The sequence below is a fragment of the Oppia nitens genome, unplaced genomic scaffold (genome assembly GCF_028296485.1).
Source record: "Oppia nitens isolate AA-2021 unplaced genomic scaffold, nextdenovo-longstitch-racon4-pilon3 scaffold22_pilon_pilon_pilon, whole genome shotgun sequence".
Taxonomy (NCBI): Eukaryota; Metazoa; Arthropoda; class Arachnida; order Sarcoptiformes; family Oppiidae; genus Oppia; species Oppia nitens.
Window position 1 is genome coordinate 118,889 of NW_026533202.1, and position 21,109 is coordinate 139,997.

At 26.0% G+C, this 21,109-nt stretch overlaps 3 protein-coding genes across 3 annotated transcripts; 2 read left to right on the plus strand and 1 right to left on the minus strand.

Moving 5' to 3' along the window:
* Positions 1-7,923: 7,923 nt before the first annotated feature.
* Positions 7,924-9,361, minus strand: LOC128953443 (putative GPI-anchor transamidase). The gene is made up of 2 exons (XM_054298925.1): positions 8,789-9,361; positions 7,924-8,708 (listed from the first exon to the last, which is right to left on the minus strand). Exons 1-2 carry the CDS (start codon positions 9,150-9,152, stop codon positions 7,960-7,962), a joined length of 1,113 nt encoding a protein of 370 aa, XP_054154900.1. The 5' UTR covers positions 9,153-9,361; the 3' UTR covers positions 7,924-7,959.
* Positions 9,362-9,963: 602 nt separating this feature from the next.
* Positions 9,964-12,129, plus strand: LOC128953447 (mediator of RNA polymerase II transcription subunit 31-like). The gene is made up of 4 exons (XM_054298930.1): positions 9,964-10,182; positions 11,349-11,423; positions 11,530-11,626; positions 11,762-12,129. The coding sequence occupies exons 1-4, from the start codon at positions 10,149-10,151 to the stop codon at positions 12,000-12,002; spliced, it is 447 nt and encodes a 148-aa protein (XP_054154905.1). The 5' UTR covers positions 9,964-10,148; the 3' UTR covers positions 12,003-12,129.
* Positions 10,147-11,186, plus strand: LOC128953444 (L-aminoadipate-semialdehyde dehydrogenase-phosphopantetheinyl transferase-like). The gene has a single exon (XM_054298927.1). The coding sequence runs from the start codon at positions 10,260-10,262 to the stop codon at positions 11,154-11,156; it is 897 nt and encodes a 298-aa protein (XP_054154902.1). The 5' UTR covers positions 10,147-10,259; the 3' UTR covers positions 11,157-11,186.
* Positions 12,130-21,109: the final 8,980 nt, after the last annotated feature.

Consider the following 21,109-nt stretch of genomic DNA (forward strand, 5'->3'; position numbering starts at 1 on the left):
TATATTAATAGTTTATATATACATATAATAAATAAATAAAAATAAATTAATTACAAACGTCTCATATATATATATACTGTATATATAAGGTCAATGACTATAATAATAATAATATTATTATACAGAATATAATTTACTATAATTTAGTACACAATATATACAACAAGTGAGTGAATAATACATTGTCACTAAAAAAAATATATAATATATAATGAAATATATATTTTATATACATTACCGGTATATATATATATATTAAAACTTTCGCACACATAGAGAGAGATCCGCGCATTTTATAATTGCATTTTCATTTATTTGCATACACTTAATATTATTATACAATATATATACTATATATATATATATATATATATATTAAAAATGTGTTTTTTTAGTTTTATTTAGTTTGCTTGTTTGTTAATTATATTATACACCTAACATTAATAAATCTCTTTTTTTATTTTTATCATTATTATTATTATTATCGTATATTACTTGTTAGTATATATATAGTTAGAATGGTTTCCTTTTAATATAATTAAATTAATGACAATTTTTGTTTAAAAAAATTTGCTTTATTTTTCCTCTCTCTCTCTCTTTAAAAAATAAAATACTCATTAACCTATTGACAAATTAAAAAAAACTAACAAACATTATTACTGCTTATTATTATTATTTTTGATTATTTATAATATGATACATTATATACTATATAACAGTAAGCTATTAATATTGTTTTTTATACAATATATTAGATATACAGTTAGAAACAATTGGTGTTGAAAAAAAGTATTAAGTGTTATAATGATAATATACTGTGTATTTATATATATATATAATGATACTGTACTTATAATGACAATAATTTTGTGGCAAACAAGCGAAAGTTAGATTAGTTTTTACAATAATAATATTATTTGCTTATTTATTATTATATAATACCTATTGGAGCTATCCCACATATATATGTGTGTAGTTATATACCTGTATCTAATTTATTTGATTGATCTAATATTTAACTATTTATCCAACAACAACAACAACAACAAAAATACCATTAAAAAAAATTTTTTGAATTAAAAACAAAATTACAATACAATCTATCAATTGGTCTGAATCTTAACAATAATCATACAACAAAAACACAAACACACACACTATATATATATAAATTATATTCAATTTTGTATTTTACATAAGATTTATCATAAAATTTTGTGATTGAATATATCTATATATATTTGCGTCAATTGATTGCTCTCTGCTTCTCCATCATTTGAAAGACACTGGCGTTTATTTTTTTTTTTGTATGAGTGTGTGTGTGTGTGTGTGAATAGGCTATCATTTAAAAAAAAAATCAAAACAAACCGACAAAAAAAACTAACCGTAAATTTTTTTAAAAAATAAATAAATTATTTCATATACTTATCAATAATAATAATAATAATAGTATCCCAGGTTTTTTGCTGCTATTTCTATTTAAATACTAGTGTTAAATAATTAATTAAAAAAATTTTAAATAATAATAATAATAATTAAAACTCTAAATATAGTTATTTACTAATTTGCTTATATATTTATAAAAAATTCAAATATTTAAATTATTAGTGTGACATTTGATATACAAATATATATATATATATATTTAGCATATATAAAGAGTATGGATATTATTATTATTATTATTACATTTAATAATTAAAAACAATTAAACACTCGTGTCTTTCATAATATATATATATATATGATATATTGGAGATTAAAGCTTTTTACTATTTAAAAAAAATAATAATAAGATATAAAAATAAAATTTTTAAAATTTTTTTATTAGTGAATTTCAACGATGAGATAGCATTATGTGTTAAAACAAACACTTAATAAACAAAACGAAAAAAAACTAATCATTTGGTGCTTTTTTCTTGAATATCGCTCACAATATTATTATGATTATTATGATTATTACTATTTTAACTATTTTTTAAAAACTTAAATACATGATATATATAAATACTAAATAGTAATTTGCTTAATTAATTGGTACTAAAAAAATGGGTTTATTATTATTATTATATATATATATTAAATGTAATATAATATTATATATATATATATATAACTAACAAGTTATGTGAAACATTTATTACCTACAATATTATTATTATTAATATTATGATTATTATGATTATTTACATTTGACACGAATGCTTGTTTTTTTGGGTTTAAATTTATTTTTTTTTATTTAAATATACATAACTTTATATATATATATATATAATTTTTTTTTAATTTAATAATTATAATAACGTAAGGGCTTAGAGGACTGTGAAAACAAAATATACACACAAATAATAATAATATTTAAAAAAAAAATTAAAAGTGAAATGAAAGCAACAAAAGTTATTATTATTATTTAATTTAATTTTTTTTTTGGTGTAACGAATTAGTTAGTAATACTACTACTAGTATTAGTAGTAGTAATAGTTGTTATATAACAACAAGTGATTCACACACACACACACACAACACAACACAAAATAAAAATTGATATGAAATTGAATGTGTTATTTGAAACAAACAAACAAAATGTTTGAAAACGTTTTTAAGCGTTAAAATTTTGTCAGTGTTTTTTTTTGTAGAGAAAAAAATCAAACAAAACAATTATTAATAAAATTAAAAGACAATAATAAGGTGTCATCAGTAATGATGACCGATAAAATGTTTTGACTGTGATTATCCAAAAAAAAAAAAATAAAATAAAAATAATGATTATAATAATTTTCAAAAAAAAAACATTTTGTGTTTATGTATATATATATATGTGACATACATGTGTTTGCCATTGATTACAATCGGCGCATATATATATATTTATATCTAATATAATTATATATATATATATATATATAACATAGAGATCATATATATATTGCTGATACAAAATGTGGATAAAATAATCATTTTTTTATGTGGATTTAAATGACTTTTTTTTAACCAAAAAAAGTGTTAATCGATTGGGTGATAGAAATTTTTTTTGTTGTAAATGCGATTGTTTTTATTATTATTATTATTATTAACTTTAAGTTAGTTTTTTTTTCGTCAATAGTCCACCACATAATATACATTAGTATATAATATGCTAGTTGTTAGTAGTAATAGTAGTATATATACTACACATTATTATTAATAATAATAATAATATTATTGATAATCAACAATCAAAAGCTGTGATTTGAATGTTATGTTTTGTTTAGTGTGAGAGAGAAAGAGAGATACAGAAATGTTATGAATCAAAAGTTATATATTATATTATATATATATATAATATAAATAAAAGATAGGTTTATTAAATTTGTTTGTTTAAAAAAATTGTTAAGAGATTTGATTGTTTGCGACTAAATATTTGTGATGATCACACCATAAGTGACTAAAAAAATAAATAAAAAGAAATGATAAATAAATTATTGTTGGATACAAACAAAATATTTATTAAAAAAAATTTTTAATGCAATAATCATGAATGAGATAGAGATAGTGAGAGAAATATATGTGAATTTTTTTCTGTGTAATAATATATATACAATATATATATATAAATGCCTTTATGTTGTTGTTGTAGTTTAAGTGTGTGTGTGTGTGTGTGTGTGTGTGTACAGTGCACAGGGATGATGTCAAACAATGGGAACGTACGATCAAAAAAAAATAAATATATATACATTTATTTATAAAAAAAAATCATACAAATCACTTGAATAACTTTATATCTATATATAAAGTATATATGATATATACAATTGTATATAAATGTATTGTTAATATAATGCTCGCTCTTTATATATACAATTAAAAATAATAAAACTCTTAACTCTAACCTCTCTAACTTGAAATCTCTCTTTAATCTCAATGTCTATATATATGATATAATTTATATATATATATATATATACAGTATATATATATAGTGTATTACAATGTCTCAAAAATCATTAATGTATATATATATTGTCTGCTAAATGTATTAAAATTGTAAACATTTTTTTGATAATATAGAGTACAATAACACCCGGGTCTCGACTCCGGTATATATATATATAGCACTATATATATATAATATTAAGTGCTGTATATATATATATATATATATATATATATATATATATATATATATATATATATATATATATATATATATATATATATATATATATATATATATATATATATATATGATATGTGGATAAGCGAGTGATGTGTTGCCCACTCGTGAGTTAGTCTGGGCTCTGGTTATGCCAGTGTCTGAGTCTGTGTCTCGATATGTTGTGTCGATGTTAACGAACTCATTACACACACACACACACACACACACACACACACACACACACACACACACACACACACAAGTCTGTCACGAGTTGTGTATATGTGTTGTATAAACTAAATGGATGTGTCGTTTGGTTGCCTTTTAATAATAATAATAAAAAGCCCCCAAAAAAACAGCACCACATTTAGCAGGCAGACAGACATACCATACCATACCATACCATACCATACCATACCATACCATACTATACCATCAGAGATAGAGAATAACCCATACAATCATATTATATATATATATATTTATATATATATATATAATAAAAATACATTTGAAACTTAAAAACACTTCACAGAATTTTTGTGAATTGTTGCTCTCATATACAGTACTGTACTGTATATACAATATATATATATGATATCAATAGATATGATATCAATTTACTTATGATGAATACCATTTGATTGCATATTATATATATATTTATTTATAAATACAGTATATATGGTATATATATAGTTGTGTGTGTGATGTGATAAATACAAGGGTTGAAATGTGTGTGTGTGTGTGTGTGATATTGCATCTATAATAAACACATACACACACAAAATATATATACAGTAATACATAGACACACAGATAGTTATTGTGTTTGCGCCAAATGAAACTTTTTATTTTTTGAATTTTTTTTTGTTGAAAAAAAAAAGTTTCACTCAATTTAGTTATCGTAGGTTAGAGAGAGAGTAACAAACAAAAGAGAGTCGCGGCATTAAGCTATTTTGTTAATAATAAAAAAAATAAGTTATGATATATAAATAAATAAATATAAGTTAAATATAATGATACAAAAACAACACTAACCAACCACACATACCATGCCATCCAATGCCATGGTTTGTCTCAATTATGAGAAATCATTCAATTTTTTTTTTTTGGTTTTTTTTATAATCATTTGTTTATAATTATAACAAAAATTCTTCAAACATATATGTCATTCCCCAGAATATTAATAATAATAACTATAGAAAAAATAATAGTCTAATTGTGTGACTATTTTTTTGTTGTTGTTGTTATTTAAAAAACTACATTATATACATATATATATAAATAAATATTCATTCATATTAATCATTTTTTGAAATCAATCAATCATTTTTTTTGTGGAGCTTTTATCTCTAATTTTATACACACACACACACATACACATACATAGATACATACAAACCACACACACACACACATACATTTATATATTTAATTAATTTGTTGTTATATAATAACACAATTTGCTTGTTTCTAATTTAATCATATGATTATTATTATTAGTAATTTAATTTTTTTTTCAAAAAAAAAATAAATAAACTAAACCCAAGTTTGCGTTTGGAGTGTATAAAAGGGGTTGATATTGAAATTGTTATATATATATACAGTATATTATATATATATATATAATGTCTTTTACTTGTAATAATAATAATAATGATAAATATAATTTATTAAGAAAAATATAATAATACAACAATTTTTTTATTATTATTATATAAATAAATATTATGGGAAGTCTTTTTTTATCATCAAATAAATAAATAAAATTAAAAACTAGTGGTTCAGTCGGTAATAACTTTTTGTTTGTTTGTTTGTTTGATTCGGAGTTCAATTTTTCTAAATATTGAATTAAATGGTTAAATATATATTAAAAATATATATAAAAATAAAAAATTATATAAATGAATTTGTTTGGCATTTATTGTTAATAATTACACACAAAAATAATATTAACAAAAATTATACATGTGATGCTTTAATTTCGAGATATATATTTAAAAAAATTAGTTTTTATTTAATTATGTTAAAAGATAAAAATATTAAATATATATATAATTAAGACATATATATATATATTAAGACTTTGAAAAATTTTTAAGAAACTAAAATATTAATAAATCATACATTTATATATATAACTATTAAAAATATGATATATTATTATTATATAATATTATATAATAATAATCATAATAATAAATGACTAATCAATTATATTCTTGTTAATTAACAAAAAAATTTTGGTGTAAAAAATATTAATGAAATGAATTTATATATTAATTAATTAAAAAATTAAATTATAATTCAATTAATGCCTATATTTTTATTTTTTAGACAAAAATAATAATATTAAATAATATTAAATAATTTTTTAAAAATAAGTTTGATATATTAATTATTATTATCATAATTATATAACGCTTGGAATTTTTTGAAGAAAGCTAATTTTTAAAAAAAAAAAATCTTGAAATTAAAGTTTTTTGTATTATTATTAATATTAAAATTATTACTTTGTTAAATAATTTTATATAAAACAAAACATTATTATTATTATTATTATAAACTTTTTATTATTAAACAACAACAAATGATAAATGTTTTTTTTTGATTATTATTAAATGTTTTTTTTTTAAAAAAATTAAATAAATTTGTTGTTGTTTATTATTATTATTAAAAAAAACCGTCAAAACTTAGCTAACACTGAGTTATTGTCTTTCAGTTTTTTAGCTGAATTTAAATGTTATCTCAAACATTGAGAAAAAAAATTGTATTAAAATAACATTTTTTTTAAGAGAAAAAAATTTCAATTATTATTAATAATTATAATTATTTTTTTTTTGAAGGCTTATTTGCCTTTTAATGGCTCAATTGCAATAAAATACTCGACTATTTCTAAGTTTATTATTATTATTTTTTTTTTGGAAAAATGAAAATATTATTGACATTTTTAAAAACATTTTATAATTATTTTGATTTTATTGTATTATATATATTATATATATAAAAAAAACAAATCTTTATTTATAAAAAGATTTACTCTAAATTATTTTATTCGTATTATTAATTAATTAATTAATTATTATTATTATTATTAATTATATTTTAATTGTTATAATAATAAAGCCAACATTTTATATAATATAAGAATAATTTTTTTTTTAATTATTACGATTATTATTAATTATTAAATATTAAATATTATTGTTATCTTTTTGTGTAAAACTTATTTTTTTTAAAAAAAATATATTTATATATTAATTGATATATAATTTCAACAACAAAAAAATAAGTTTTAAACAAAAAGTTTATATTTATATTTGAAATAAAAAATAAGTCCGCTTTTTAAGACTACCAGCTCTACTATTAATACTATTAATACTACTATTATTATTACTACTACTACTACTATACTATTTATTTCTCTCTCTCTCTCTAAATATATTTATATTTTTATTCATTAATAAAATAATGTAATTGTCTTTTTATTAAACAAACAAAAAAAAATCATTGAACTTTCAAAAAAAACAAAATAAACTTTCAATCATTTTATTAATTAAAAATATTAAAAAATATAAAATACTAATTTTTTAATCAAATTTTTTTATCAATTGAATAAATTAAATATATATAGTAAATCATTAATTTCATCAATAATACATTATATATACTGTATATATATATATATATATATATATATATATATAGTTATATGACTACAACAACAAAAAAAATTAAATAATAAAATTTATAAAAAAATATTTTTAAGTATTCAAAACACTACCGATTAATAATAATAATTATAATTATAATAATAATGACTATAATAATGAAAACGGAAAGGCGTCGACATAATGGTAGCGATGGTCCACTTGTTTGGCCTCTAATTTATATTCACTTATATTGTTGTCGTTGTTGTTGTTGTTATTATTGTCATCGTTGTTGTTGTTGTTGTTGATAGCAATTGAATCGACATTTGTCTGGTTGTCCAATACAATGAGGTCAATGGCGGCAACGTTACCGAAAAAATCGTTGAGCGGAACCTGACTGGGATCGCGGCGGCGATAGTTTTCGGTATTGACGCTTACCGTCGATATGCATACACGTTTCGGACATACGGCCATAAACTGTGCCAATGTTTGGTCGCTACCGATTTGGACTTTTTCGAGAAATTCAAGGGCATAGTAGGTGTAGCGGTCGATAACGTAGACACCGATAGTCGGATCGCCGTGATGTGATAGGGAATCTTCGCCCACTTTTGAGCTACCGATGGCCACAATATTTGGCGAATAGATTTTCTGCGACAGAGACTCGGCCTGACAGGTGTCCACTATCAACAGGATTTCGTTGTAGCGCCTCTTTTGCCACATTTGCTCGAAAGCGTCGGCCAATTCAACCGATGTTATCTCTTCGGAGTCCTGAAACTTGAGAAATCCGTCGCCTCCGTGACCGGTCATATAAATGAGTACATTACTACCCGAATCGGTTAGTAGTTGTTTGGTTTTGGGCGTACCGTCGCGTACCCGACCGGTAAGCAAACGGATTACGTTATGGACGGTCACCTCATAGCCTAACAAACAAACAAAACGGGAGGTTATATAAGACATTTAGAGATACGATGTCCAACACCTCACAGGTCACCTCATTTACCTCTATAGTCGACCTCAACGTCGTCGCCGTAGACATTGATATAGTGTTGTCCGTTGTTGTAAATGGTGGCCGCCTTCGGGTTTCTGGCATCGCAAGCCATATCGTCGGCTACCATCAAAATGATACGACTGTCCGGAATGCCCAGTCGTTTGACACTGCGGTAAATTGATAGGACATTGGCCACATGGCGATAGTTGAACCAGTATCGGGAGGCGCACACCAAAACTGCCCAATTGTTACTGTGATCGCCGCCGGATTGCATAAACTGTGACAATTGGTCATCGGTAGGAGTGGCGGAATCGGCGGTTATAGCCATCATCATCACCATCAGCACCGTCGGTACAAACAATCGGGTGATCATCATATCACTAGTCACTTGAACTAACTATAACTAACTAAATCTCAAGACATCCACCGACCGACCGATTATTTGTCACCGCATTTGGGTTTCACTTAAACAAAAAACTTCAGCAATCAGTCAACCGGTCGACCAAAACAACAATCCTTTGGTGTTTTTATTACAGTATAATCAAAACACAAGAAGTAGACGAAGAGTCACACCATCTGTTGGTTTATGAGAGACAGAGAGAGAGAGAGAGAGAGAGAGAAAGAGAGAGAGAAAAAGAAAGAGAGAGACATAGAGAGAGAGAGAGAGAGAGAGAAAGAGAGAGAGAGAGACATAGAGATAGAGAGAGAGAGAGAGAGAGAGAGAGAGAGAGAGAGAGAGAGAGAGAGAGAGAGAGAGAGAGAGAGAGAGAGAGAGAGAGAGAGAGAGAGAGAGAGAGAGAGAGAGAGAGAGAGAGAGAGAGAGAGAGAGAGAGAGAGAAAGAGAGAGAGAAAAAGAAAGAGAGAGACATAGAGAGAGAGAGAGAGAGAGAAAGAGAGAGAGAGACATAGAGAGAGAGAGAGAGAGAGAGAGAGAGAGAGAGAGAGAGAGAGACATAGAGAGAGAGAGAGAGAGAGAGAAGAGAGAGAGAAAAAGAAAGAGAGAGACATAGAGAGAGAGACAGAGAGAGAGAAAGAGAGAGAGAAAGAGAGAGAGAAAAAGAAAGAGAGAGACATAGAGAGAGAGAGAGAGAGAGAGAAAGAGAGAGAGAGAGACATAGAGAGAGAGAGAGAGAGAGAGAGAGAGAGAGAGAGAGAGAGAGAGAGAGAGAGAGAGAGAGAGAGAGAGAGAGAGAAAGAGAGAGAGAGAAAGAAAGAGAGAGAGAGTCAGTCGTCTGTCTGTTGTGTTGTTGTATTCGTCGTTATTATTGTTAAACTAAGCGATTGTTGACTTCATTTGACGGGTTTTTTTCATTTGTCGCGACGTCTTCTGGTTTAGTGGTTATCCAATTGAATAGACAGACAGACAGAAAATATGGATCAAAAGATAATGCCATCACAATTAAGAGGTAATTAAAAATAGAGAGATCAACCAAACTATCTTTGTCTTTGTGTGTCACCAATTGGTGATTGAATCCAAACAATAATGCGTTGGTTTGTAAACGTCTCGAAATGGATACCAACTCAAGAGGAATGGTTACGAGCCGTCCGATCCGTTCAGAGCGAAGAACTGTCGCGAATCAATCAGTTTGTCTTCAGATCGGATGCCATGCTATCGCTGGTCGGACGGCTACTCATGAGATGTTGTGTCCATAAATGTCTGAAACCGTCGATTGAATTTCAAGACATACGATTCGGTCGAACAACAAGTGGTAAACCATTTGTGGTCAGTCCAGTGCTCGACGGCAACGATGACAATAACCGCCCGCACTTCGATCTGAATGTCAGCCATTCGGGCAATTACTGTGTGTTGGCCTCAGTTGACGGTTCGCAGAGAGTCGGTGTCGATGTTATGAAGATTGAGTATTCAGGCCAACGATCGGGTCGACCGATTGACGACTTTTTTCGTATAATGAATCGTCAGTTTAGCGGCAGTGAGTGGCAGTTCATCAATAGCTGTCTATCGGACGATCGGCAGAGATTGTCGCGATTTATACGGCTCTGGACACTGAAAGAAGCGTTTGTTAAGGCCGACGGCCAGGGAATAGCTTTCAATTTGAAACGTATATCATTTGATTGCCGTACACCTGAACTGTCCAGTGATTCGGTAACAGTTGATACAGTGGTCAGAGTCGATGATCAACTGTTAGACAATTGGATCTTCGAGGAAAGTCTACTGGATTCAGATCATTGTGTTTGTGTGGCTTACGATAACTTCAAGACAACTTCAAATACTTTAAAAACCAATTATCAGTTATTTGAAGAAAAATCTATAACTAATCTATTAGAAGAAGCGGTTCCGCTAAACAATGACGACAATGACAACAACGATATTAGTCTTTGGTTGGATTTTGAGAAAAAATTGATTAAAAAACAGTTATAATAATAATAATAATAATAAAACACTTTAGAAATTATATGATTTTTTTAATAATGTTATTAATATATTTAGTTTTTTATATATTTACCGTAAATACTATAGTTATTGATTACCCGTTAAAAAAAATAAATCATTAAATCAAATTTGATTTTAATATTTTTCATTTTCTTCGACGACAACAAAATAAATTTTTAGATACCGAAGAACGGATGTGCTTTCAGATAGAGCTCGAGTTTGTCCAATGTTTGGCTAATCCTAATTATCTTAACTGTATGTCTCATCAATTACCGTAACCATCACTTACTTACCCCATACTTGTGATCACAATTAACTAATTTATTGATTTGATTACTTGATTACCGGTACCACCATTTAGTTTTGGCACAACGCGGTTACTTTAAAGACAAAAACTTTATTAATTATATTGAATATCTTCAGTACTGGAAGAAGGCCGAGTACGCCAAGTATCTCAAGTATGTGGTGTCCTAACTGTCTGTCATTGTGGCACTCAATAAGATTTTTTGTTTTTTAAAAAAAAAGAGAAATCAATTGTCACTTATTTGATGTCAATTATCTTACAATTTATTTTTTTATTTCATTTGATACAGACATCCAATGTGTCTTCATTTTCTAGAACTACTACAATACGAACACTTTCGGCGTGAACTGTCCCGAAGCGAGTGCTCGAAGTTTATCGACGACCAGATGCTACTTCATTGGCAACATTATTCCCGAAAGAGGACCCGACTGTTACAGCAGGCAAACAGCAACATCAACAACAACAACACTACCGCCAACAACAACAACACCACCAACCAATCATCGACTCAAGACACTGGCAAACATTGAACAACGATCGGTGGGAGAGGGATCTGTCTATTCTTCGTATATCATCACCTATTCATACCATACCATCCTATTGTCATCGTTTAGTAATCATTTGATATTTTGCCAATAAATCAACTGCTTTTTCATCGTCCAATGTGTTAATCTGTTTATATATATAAATTGTGGTAATATTTTTTTGAAGATTACCGTAACCTAATTGATTGATAAATTACCTCAACATTGGACAATATGTTCAGAAGTTGTTCAGCCAATTCAATCAATTGTGATTCTTGTTTGCAAGAATATTGAATTTTATTAATATTGCTGTCGTGATCATCATCACCACCACTACCACCGCCAACAACAACAGTATCCGAAGTAGCCATCATCGACCAGTTTATCAAATTAATTTTGCTTAATATTTTCGGTGATAATCGCTTATACGATTTGCAGCACATCAACAGCCGAAACTGATCCGATTGTTCAATTAGTTTATCATTTAGTTTGAGATACTGTTTAAAAAAATATATATTTATTACCGATAATTTACAATTAGCTAAAAAATATAGTATAAAATATTTATTTTTTTTTTGATTAAATTTTGATACCTGTTTGATACCAACAGTTGTTGTTGTTGTACTAATAGTTTTGTAATTTTCAATTAACTCCATAAGTAAACCATTGCTCTCCAAGTCTTCATCGTTGTCGTCGTCGTTGATATTGTCAATGAGGACAGCATTTCCATTGCTTATGGCTTTTAAAAGTAAATCTAATGATTGTTGTTGTTGTGATTCATATAACTCTTTGAAATCAATTTTAATCAAATTTGGATAACATTTTTGAAGCCATTGGTAAATAAAGTTGTCTTCACCGCCGCCGCCGCTGCCGATGACTATCAATGATATTTGTTTCTTAAATTTATCTAAAATTAAAGCATTTTCAATGTTAAACAATGATTGATTGTTTAGTAATAATGATAATCCAGTTATAGTGTTAAACCAATCCAATTGTTTTCGTTTATCATCTAATAGTATATTAATTATATTGAATTTTTGGTTATTATTATTATTTAGCTTCAGATGACAATTATGTTCAATATATTTGTGCCAATTATTTAGGCAAACAAGTCGTTCATCCGGAGTGAAAGGACTGGTATAGACAATAAAAGCTGTACTCATGAGTACATCGCCAATCAGTTGCTGATCTTGTTTGCGAAGTATATCTAATGCCGATTTACAACGATGTTTGTCATCTTCGAGACCATCTATGAGTTGTTGCGATCGATCCCGTCTTCTGCGACACAATTCAATCTCTTCGACGAGTTCTTTGCGTTTTTTCGACAAATCGGTGAACTCGTCGTTCAATTGTTGACTTAGTTGACACGTCTGTTGTAAATCAGACTTCTTTTCGTTCAACTCTTTGATTATGTTAGCCAACTGTTCGTCGGCTTCTCTTAGTTTATCCCGTTTCGGTTTGATTACATGTATAACCCGATCGTAGATATCGATGGCGCGCAACCATTTGGCCAGTGCAGCACAGGCCGGCGATACCGATTGAAGATCTTGATTACCATTAAACAGTTTAGACAGATATCTATCTCTAACCAAATCAATTGATTGGCGTTCAATTGAATCTTTGTCGAAACACTTTAAACTGTCCAGAAATCGGACATCACTTAGCATACGAAGACACGGCTGCCAATAGTCATCGTATGTCTTCAGTGTTAGCGGATCTACTTTTCTGACTGGTTTAGTACAGCCACCGCTGCTGCCATTCTTGAGTATACAGACCGCTTCCAACACCAGTCGGACACTTGTCGGCGGCTTTTTCATTGACTTTAGTTCCGCTATCTGATCCCATTTGACAGTCTTCAGCGCATTCAGGGCACTGATTATCGACGGTATTGCCAGCGACAGTTCGCGGCTGCACTCGTCTCGCAGTTGTTGACCGCCGGCGGCCAACCTGTTCATCGAGGCTTCATCGGCGGCTATGATTTCTTTGGCAATCTCCATATGCATTGATTTCTTTTCGATTTTTACCATCAAGTCTTCGGTTTCCAGTGAGTTTCGCTCGAGAAGTGGCTGTAATTCATCGACAATAAGTGTTTGTAGATCTTTGATCTGTTTGACAGAAACATCAATTTTTTCCAAAACATTTTCAAAAAGATTTCGTTCAAATGACAGTCGTTTTTGTCGATCTCTTAGCAACTCTTTGAATGTCATTATAAAACGCAAGAATAGCTGCGGAGTTACGATAAGATCCGGTAGTATTGAGCCATGACTTCTACTACTACTACTACTACTACTTTGATGGACACACCTATTAGTGGACACAAATTTAAGACAATCTAAATAAATAAACTTAAAAGCGTCGACACATTTCTGTTTGACGCCTAACTCAAGACATTCGCCGTCGAAAAATTTTTCGGCCGCTATTTCGAGAGCATCTTCTGGCCAATGATCGACCCATTGTTCGTTCATTTGTTTCAAGAACAGATCCAATTCGTGTTCTCTGGCGGCCATACGGCCGATCTCTTTGATTTTTGCCACATATTTTGCTGCTGCTGTTGTTGTCGATGTCGATGTCTGAATCCGTGAGATAATATCATTCAACGAATGACATGTCTCTCGTGTCAAATATTTGCCAATTAAATCACTTAAACACTTCCAATGATTTGGTTTTAGATTAGGATTTTGAAACACTTCCACTATAGGCAGAAATTGATCTTTGAAATCGTTGATAGATTTTTCCAGATAATCCGTGTTTTCTTTTAGATCAGCTGTTGTTGTTTCATCTATTGATGATAGACGACGACATGTGTTCAACATTTGTTCAATTGATTCATTCAATTGGTCCAAATCCAAGAGTTTTACTGATTTATTAGTCCAATCAGTTTTTCTTTGTTCAAACAGTTGCGCTGTTTTCCAGATGCTATCAATTTGTCTAAACTGATCTCTCATATCGTCTAATATCGTAAACTTTTCAAACACTTTACCGCCGATTAGTTTTTGTTCGCCATTGATATCCTCGACTTCTTCAAGACATTTGTCTAATTCGTTGCCTAATTGATCCAATTGTCGACAATTATCATCAATATTTTCAAATGGTGACCATAGTTTCTTTTTGTTGAAACTTTCCAGGAGATCATCCATGAGATGACTTATTCGTTGTCTTAAGCGATCAATTCGTTGATCCAGTCTATGATGACAATCAGTTAACTGTAATTTGAATTGTTTTTCATAATCCAAGCATCGGTTGGCAATTTGATGACTTAAATGATACAATTTATGTAGTATTTCAAAGTGTATCTCTTTGATGATAATGATATGATGGTCATAATCATCATCATCATCACCACCAATGGATCCCTGTTCAACTAAAAAATGCCAATTATTTTCCACATAATTAACATCGACTAACATTAATCGGATTTTTGATTTTAGATTTTCATAATCATTAATTTCTTGGATTAGTTGATTACTTGTTGTAAAATTTGTTGTAAATTTTTTGATAATATCCTGAAATTCATTGCATATATAGGTTGCTAATGATATTATTTCCGTAAACTGTTGTTCAATCAATTCCCGGACTATATTATCAACTTTTTTCCTAATATATAGTTTAAAATCATTGAGTAAAACATTACATAAACCCCCGCCTATTGATTGACTATTTGATGAATATATGATTGTTTTATGAATCAATTTTGAATCGTTTATAATTTTATCTAACTTTTCATAATTATGTGGATTTATTTTGAATAATTTAATTTCATTTAGAAAATCATTGATTAATTGATTTTCATAATTTTCATAGTAATTATCATATAAATTATAATCTAGTAAATTGTCTAATTGTTTAAATAAATTTTGTATTTCATAATCATCTAAATTAATTGAAAATAAATATTTTTCATTGAAATCTAATTGTTTATTATTACTATTAATAAAACCATACATTAATTGTTTGTCTATTCTATGGATATTTAGCTGACAATCCAATAACTGATAGACAGGATAATTGATTATTTGTTTCAATGATTTTATTAAATCAATAGTTTTTTCATTATTATTATCTCTATCACTGCTATAACAACTATTGTATGATATTTTAAATAATGGTAAACATTTAGTTAGTAGTCTATTATTTAGATATAATAGCCACCAGTTTATATTATCTAAAACTAATTGTCTTAACAATCTAGACATCAATGAACTGATTGTATTAAACAATTTTTTGGTTTCAAATTTTTCAAATTTAGACAATAATTGTCGATATTTTTCCAATACTAGTTCATTGCATTGTGATATCCAATTCAAATGCAATGTTTGACGTAATAGTTGACAATTATGTTTGATATGTAATTGAAAATCATTAAAATCTATTTGATTATTATTATCGTTGATATTATTGAGAAATTTAAATATATTAATATTTGCATAGTTTTCAAGCCATTGATTATGTATTTCCTGAATCAATGAATTAGTAAAACGATAATTATATTTATTATTGTAATGTTTTAGTTGATAAAAATTATTATTATTATTATTATTAATTAATTTAATCCGACTAATAAATTTAGATAATTCAATAAAACATTTATAGTAGGTTATTTTATAATATTTAAGTAAATAAAATATTATTGATAGCTTATAGCCAGCTAAATAGTTATTATGTGAATCGCTAACTATTTGATCAATAATTAATTGTTGTTGACTATCATAACAATTATTATTATTATTATTGATATAATATTTGTTAGAAATTATTTTAGCTAAATATTTCGGATGATTTAAATTAGTTTTGAAAACATCAATAATATCGATATCATCAATAAAATTAGTTAATAAAATTTGATTGTAATCTAAATTTGCATTAAGTTTCCGACAAATACTCTGATATTTATTATAAATTGGTAATTGTTTCATACATTTTCGGCAAAGTTGACACTCACTACTAGTGTTACATTGATTTACTAATTTATTAGTATTATTATTATTATTATTTAATGATAAACTTTTTGGTAATACTTTTGAAATTGTCAACAATTTTAGTAATTTTCGGTACTGTTTGGGAGCAAATAGATAGCCAATAGTATCAACTGATAGTCCAAACGATTTATCATTTTTAGGTACAAGACGTGTACCATAATTATCATTATTATTATTATAATTATTATTATTTTGTTTCAATATTATTATAGCACTACTATTTTTATCAGCCATTAAATTGAATATTTTTGTTGTTTGTTTTAAACCAAAAATAAAATAAATAAATCAAATTTTCACTAATAGTTAGATTATTATTATTAGATTAGATTATTAAGAAAAAAATGATAAATTTTATTAATTAAAATTTTTTTACAATAAAGACAAACATTTTTTTGCACTGCATTTAATATTTAATAATTATAATAATAATAATAATATAGTTTCTATATAACTATTACAAACAATTAACTATTACAATTGTATTTTTTTATTGTAATTAAAGATTTATGTAAATTTTTTAGCATTTTTAGCATTAAATATATATAATTTTCTTTAATAAACACAATATTATTATTGAATATTTATACAAATGATTAGTAAAAAAATTAATAATTATTTTATTTTATTTTATTTCATTGTAACCAAAGTTGCTAAGGTGTGGTAAGGTTTGTATTTTATGTTTTAATAATAATAATAATAATAAAAAAGTATTACTAATTAGTTTTGTTATTATTATTATTTATCATTATTATTATTATTTCAGGTATTATTTGTAATGATATTTATAATAATTAATAATATAGTAATTATTATTATTATAGTAGTTGTTTACTAAACAAAATAAATTATTATTTTTTATACATTTAGCACTAAAAAAATTACCATGTTAAGTTTTTATATTTAAGTCAAAATTTAAAAAAAAATTTATTTACTGTTTATTTATTGATGTATTGTACGAAAGTGTCATTTAAGTAGTAGTTATTATATGCAATACTAATAGTACAGTATTATCTACTATTGAATAGTTATTTATTTATTTATTTTTTGGCTATTATTCAGACATAAAAAATATTTTTTAAAAAAATTTCCAAAAAATATTTAATAATAAATTATATATATATATATAGATTGCAAAAAAAATAGATATACATCTATTTAATTACTAGCTATTTAATTATATATATAACAAAACAAAAGTAATTAAGCTAAATAACTTGTTTGGAGATAACATATTTTTAATAAAAAAAATAAAAATTATAGCAATTTTTTTGTGTGGCGGAAATTATTACTTTTTTCCCCAAATTTTATATATATATATATAATATATTTTAATTACTGGGTAATTTATAGATCAATAGTGATTAAAAATTAAACAGTTGATGATAGTTTATAATTAAGGCCAATAGTTTAAAAATATTTAATAATAATTAACCGGTCATTGTAGTAGTAATAATAATAATAGTCAAAAAAATAATATTAATATTATAATAATAATAATATAAAGTTGTGCTAAACTATGATAATATATGTATAGTACTGTAGGTTTATACATATATTATATATTAAAATATGTAATTTATTCAGTATTTATGATTTTATGACATAATACTGTAATTTGTTTTTTTAATATATATATATATATATATGATATATATATTTTGTTGGTTAGACATACAATCCCAGTACATACCTGTGCGCGCAATAATCAGACCATAAATTTATATATATATACAGTATATATGTTTGTTGTTGGTTACCGCCACCAAATTAAATATATATATAAAAAAACCTACTGTGCTATAGAGAGAGAGAGAGAGAGAGAGAGAGAGTCTGGGGCACATGTATGTACTGTACATCACAGTATATCTCATAGCACGTACCTAACCATCGAAACACGTGTTCATTAGTGCGTAACACATAATATTTGTGTGCAATATTAATACATTCAACAAAAATATATATATATATGGGTTGATTGTAGGAGACCCCACCCAATTGGTGTAATGCTATGTGTAATACCCAGTACTGTACTGTATATGCAATCACTATCTCAATGTGTAATGCAATGTATGGCACATCTCATCCTCTCTCTCTCTCTCTCTCTCTCTCAACAAAAAAACTAATAATAATAATAACACACAAAAAAAAACAAAATATTGCAAATTGTTTGACCAAATTATAATACATAAGATTTCATGCAAAGCGTTTAATGTCCTCATTATGACTGTCTCTCTCTCTAATATACAGTCCATTGATAGGTACTGTAGTAGTAGTAGTAGTAGTAGAGGATCTCTCATTTGGGTTAAACACCCTCTAAAACGATTAGTAGGCAGCAGTAGTAGTAGTTGGTGGTGATAGTAGTAGTTATGATGGGTAGTTGTGGAGTCATATACTAAATGATTACTATTACTACTAAACACCCTTTTTTCTGAGTGCTAGCCATTACTACCTAATTTATGAAACACTGTTTATGAAAACAGATATAATAAATATATATTGATATTTACATACAAACAATAAACAGTATATTATCTATTATTTTGACAATTTTTTTTCATTCACTTATTATATATATATATATATATAGTGATTGATAATCTTGGAGAGGGTTTAGTAGTTGATCATAACTGTAGTTAAAATATAATAAAAACAACAAACATATAAAATAGTTTTAATTTTTATTTGTGGCTAAATAAATATCAATTAAACACTTTTTTAAAAAAAAAAGTTTACTAAGTTTTATATTTAATATAAAATTTTTTTTAAACAAATTGTTTAAGAAAAATAAAATTCAATGATTTTTTTGTTTGTTTGTGAATTGATTGCAACCTAATTAATCAATTAGTGAAATAATAGTTATTAAAGTTGTAACCAAAAAAAAAAAAAAAAGTTTTATAAATATTTTTTTTGGTTGATTATATATATATATATATAAGCCATGGCTACCAATACGAGTGGGGGTGCCCTGGGGGCCAGTCAGCACACTGTCATCAAATCTGAAGTTGACTTTCAAAGATTGGTAAGACATTTAGATATATATATATATATATATAATTTTTATATATAATTATATATATATATATAAATATATATTATATGACTATTTAGTGAATAATTTTTTCGCCACCTAAATATATCCTTGCATTTATTAATCAATATTTTTTTTAAAAATAATAATTATATATTGATATATACTGTATATTATTTCTTTTTTCACAAATTTGCTTATTTAGTCCTTGAAATTAAATTTCAATATAAAATTTTTTTATCTATTATAATTTTTTATTTATATATAAAAAGTGTAAAATAATTGAATTTATTGTACAAAACAGTTTTATTTTATTTTTTTGATAGCAAACTATATACTAATTTTATATAATATTTTTTAAATTTCTATAAAAGTAAATAAATATAGTTATTATTATTATTATTATATAAACATAGAAAATTAAAAGTTTGATTTTTATAAATTTATAAAATATATAATAATAATATTTATTTAAATTATTTTTTAGTTGTTTATAAAATAATGTAATTTTAAAAAAATTAGTTTAATGCAATATTGTTTATGTTTATGCATAATATTAAAATTTTATCATTTATTAAAATTACAACAACAAAAAAAAGTAATTATTTACATTATCTTAAAAATATATAACTTATTTTAATAATAGTTGTCTAAACTAACTTAAAAAAAAAATTATAATTATTATAATGAAAATTTTTTATAATAATAAAATAGATTGTATTTTAATTATATGAAGATTTTTCATGAAAGTCACAAATATAGGAAGTAATTTATAGTTTAATAAATCAAATAACAATAAATCAAACTAACAAAAAAAAAATACTACAAAAAAAAGATTTTTTAGGTTTAATCATAATATATATAAACATGTATTATATATATATATATATATATATATTATAGTAAATAACGATAATATTTATATAGAATATGTGAGACATGTTTTAGCTGAGAGAGAGAGAGAGAGAGAGAGAGAGAGAGAGAGAGAGAGAAATTTATAGTATAGGGTTGAGCTCAGGGCTATTATATATGACATACTGTATAATGTATTTTACTATACTTTACTGTATATTATATATATATATATATATTATAATATATATTCAATA

Bases quoted from the DNA above. Each gene is read 5' to 3' on its own strand.
- LOC128953443 (XM_054298925.1), bottom strand. From the start codon at position 9,152: ATGATGATCACCCGATTGTTTGTACCGACGGTGCTGATGGTGATGATG. The intron at 8,709-8,788 runs GTAAATGAGGTG...TTTGTTTGTTAG, and splicing joins CGTTGAGGTCGACTATAGAG to GCTATGAGGTGACCGTCCAT.
- LOC128953447 (XM_054298930.1), top strand. From the start codon at position 10,149: ATGGATCAAAAGATAATGCCATCACAATTAAGAG. The intron at 10,183-11,348 runs GTAATTAAAAAT...ATAAATTTTTAG, and splicing joins AATGCCATCACAATTAAGAG to ATACCGAAGAACGGATGTGC. The intron at 11,424-11,529 runs GTATGTCTCATC...ACCACCATTTAG, and splicing joins TAATCCTAATTATCTTAACT to TTTTGGCACAACGCGGTTAC.
- LOC128953444 (XM_054298927.1), top strand. From the start codon at position 10,260: ATGCGTTGGTTTGTAAACGTCTCGAAATGGATACCAACTCAAGAGGAA.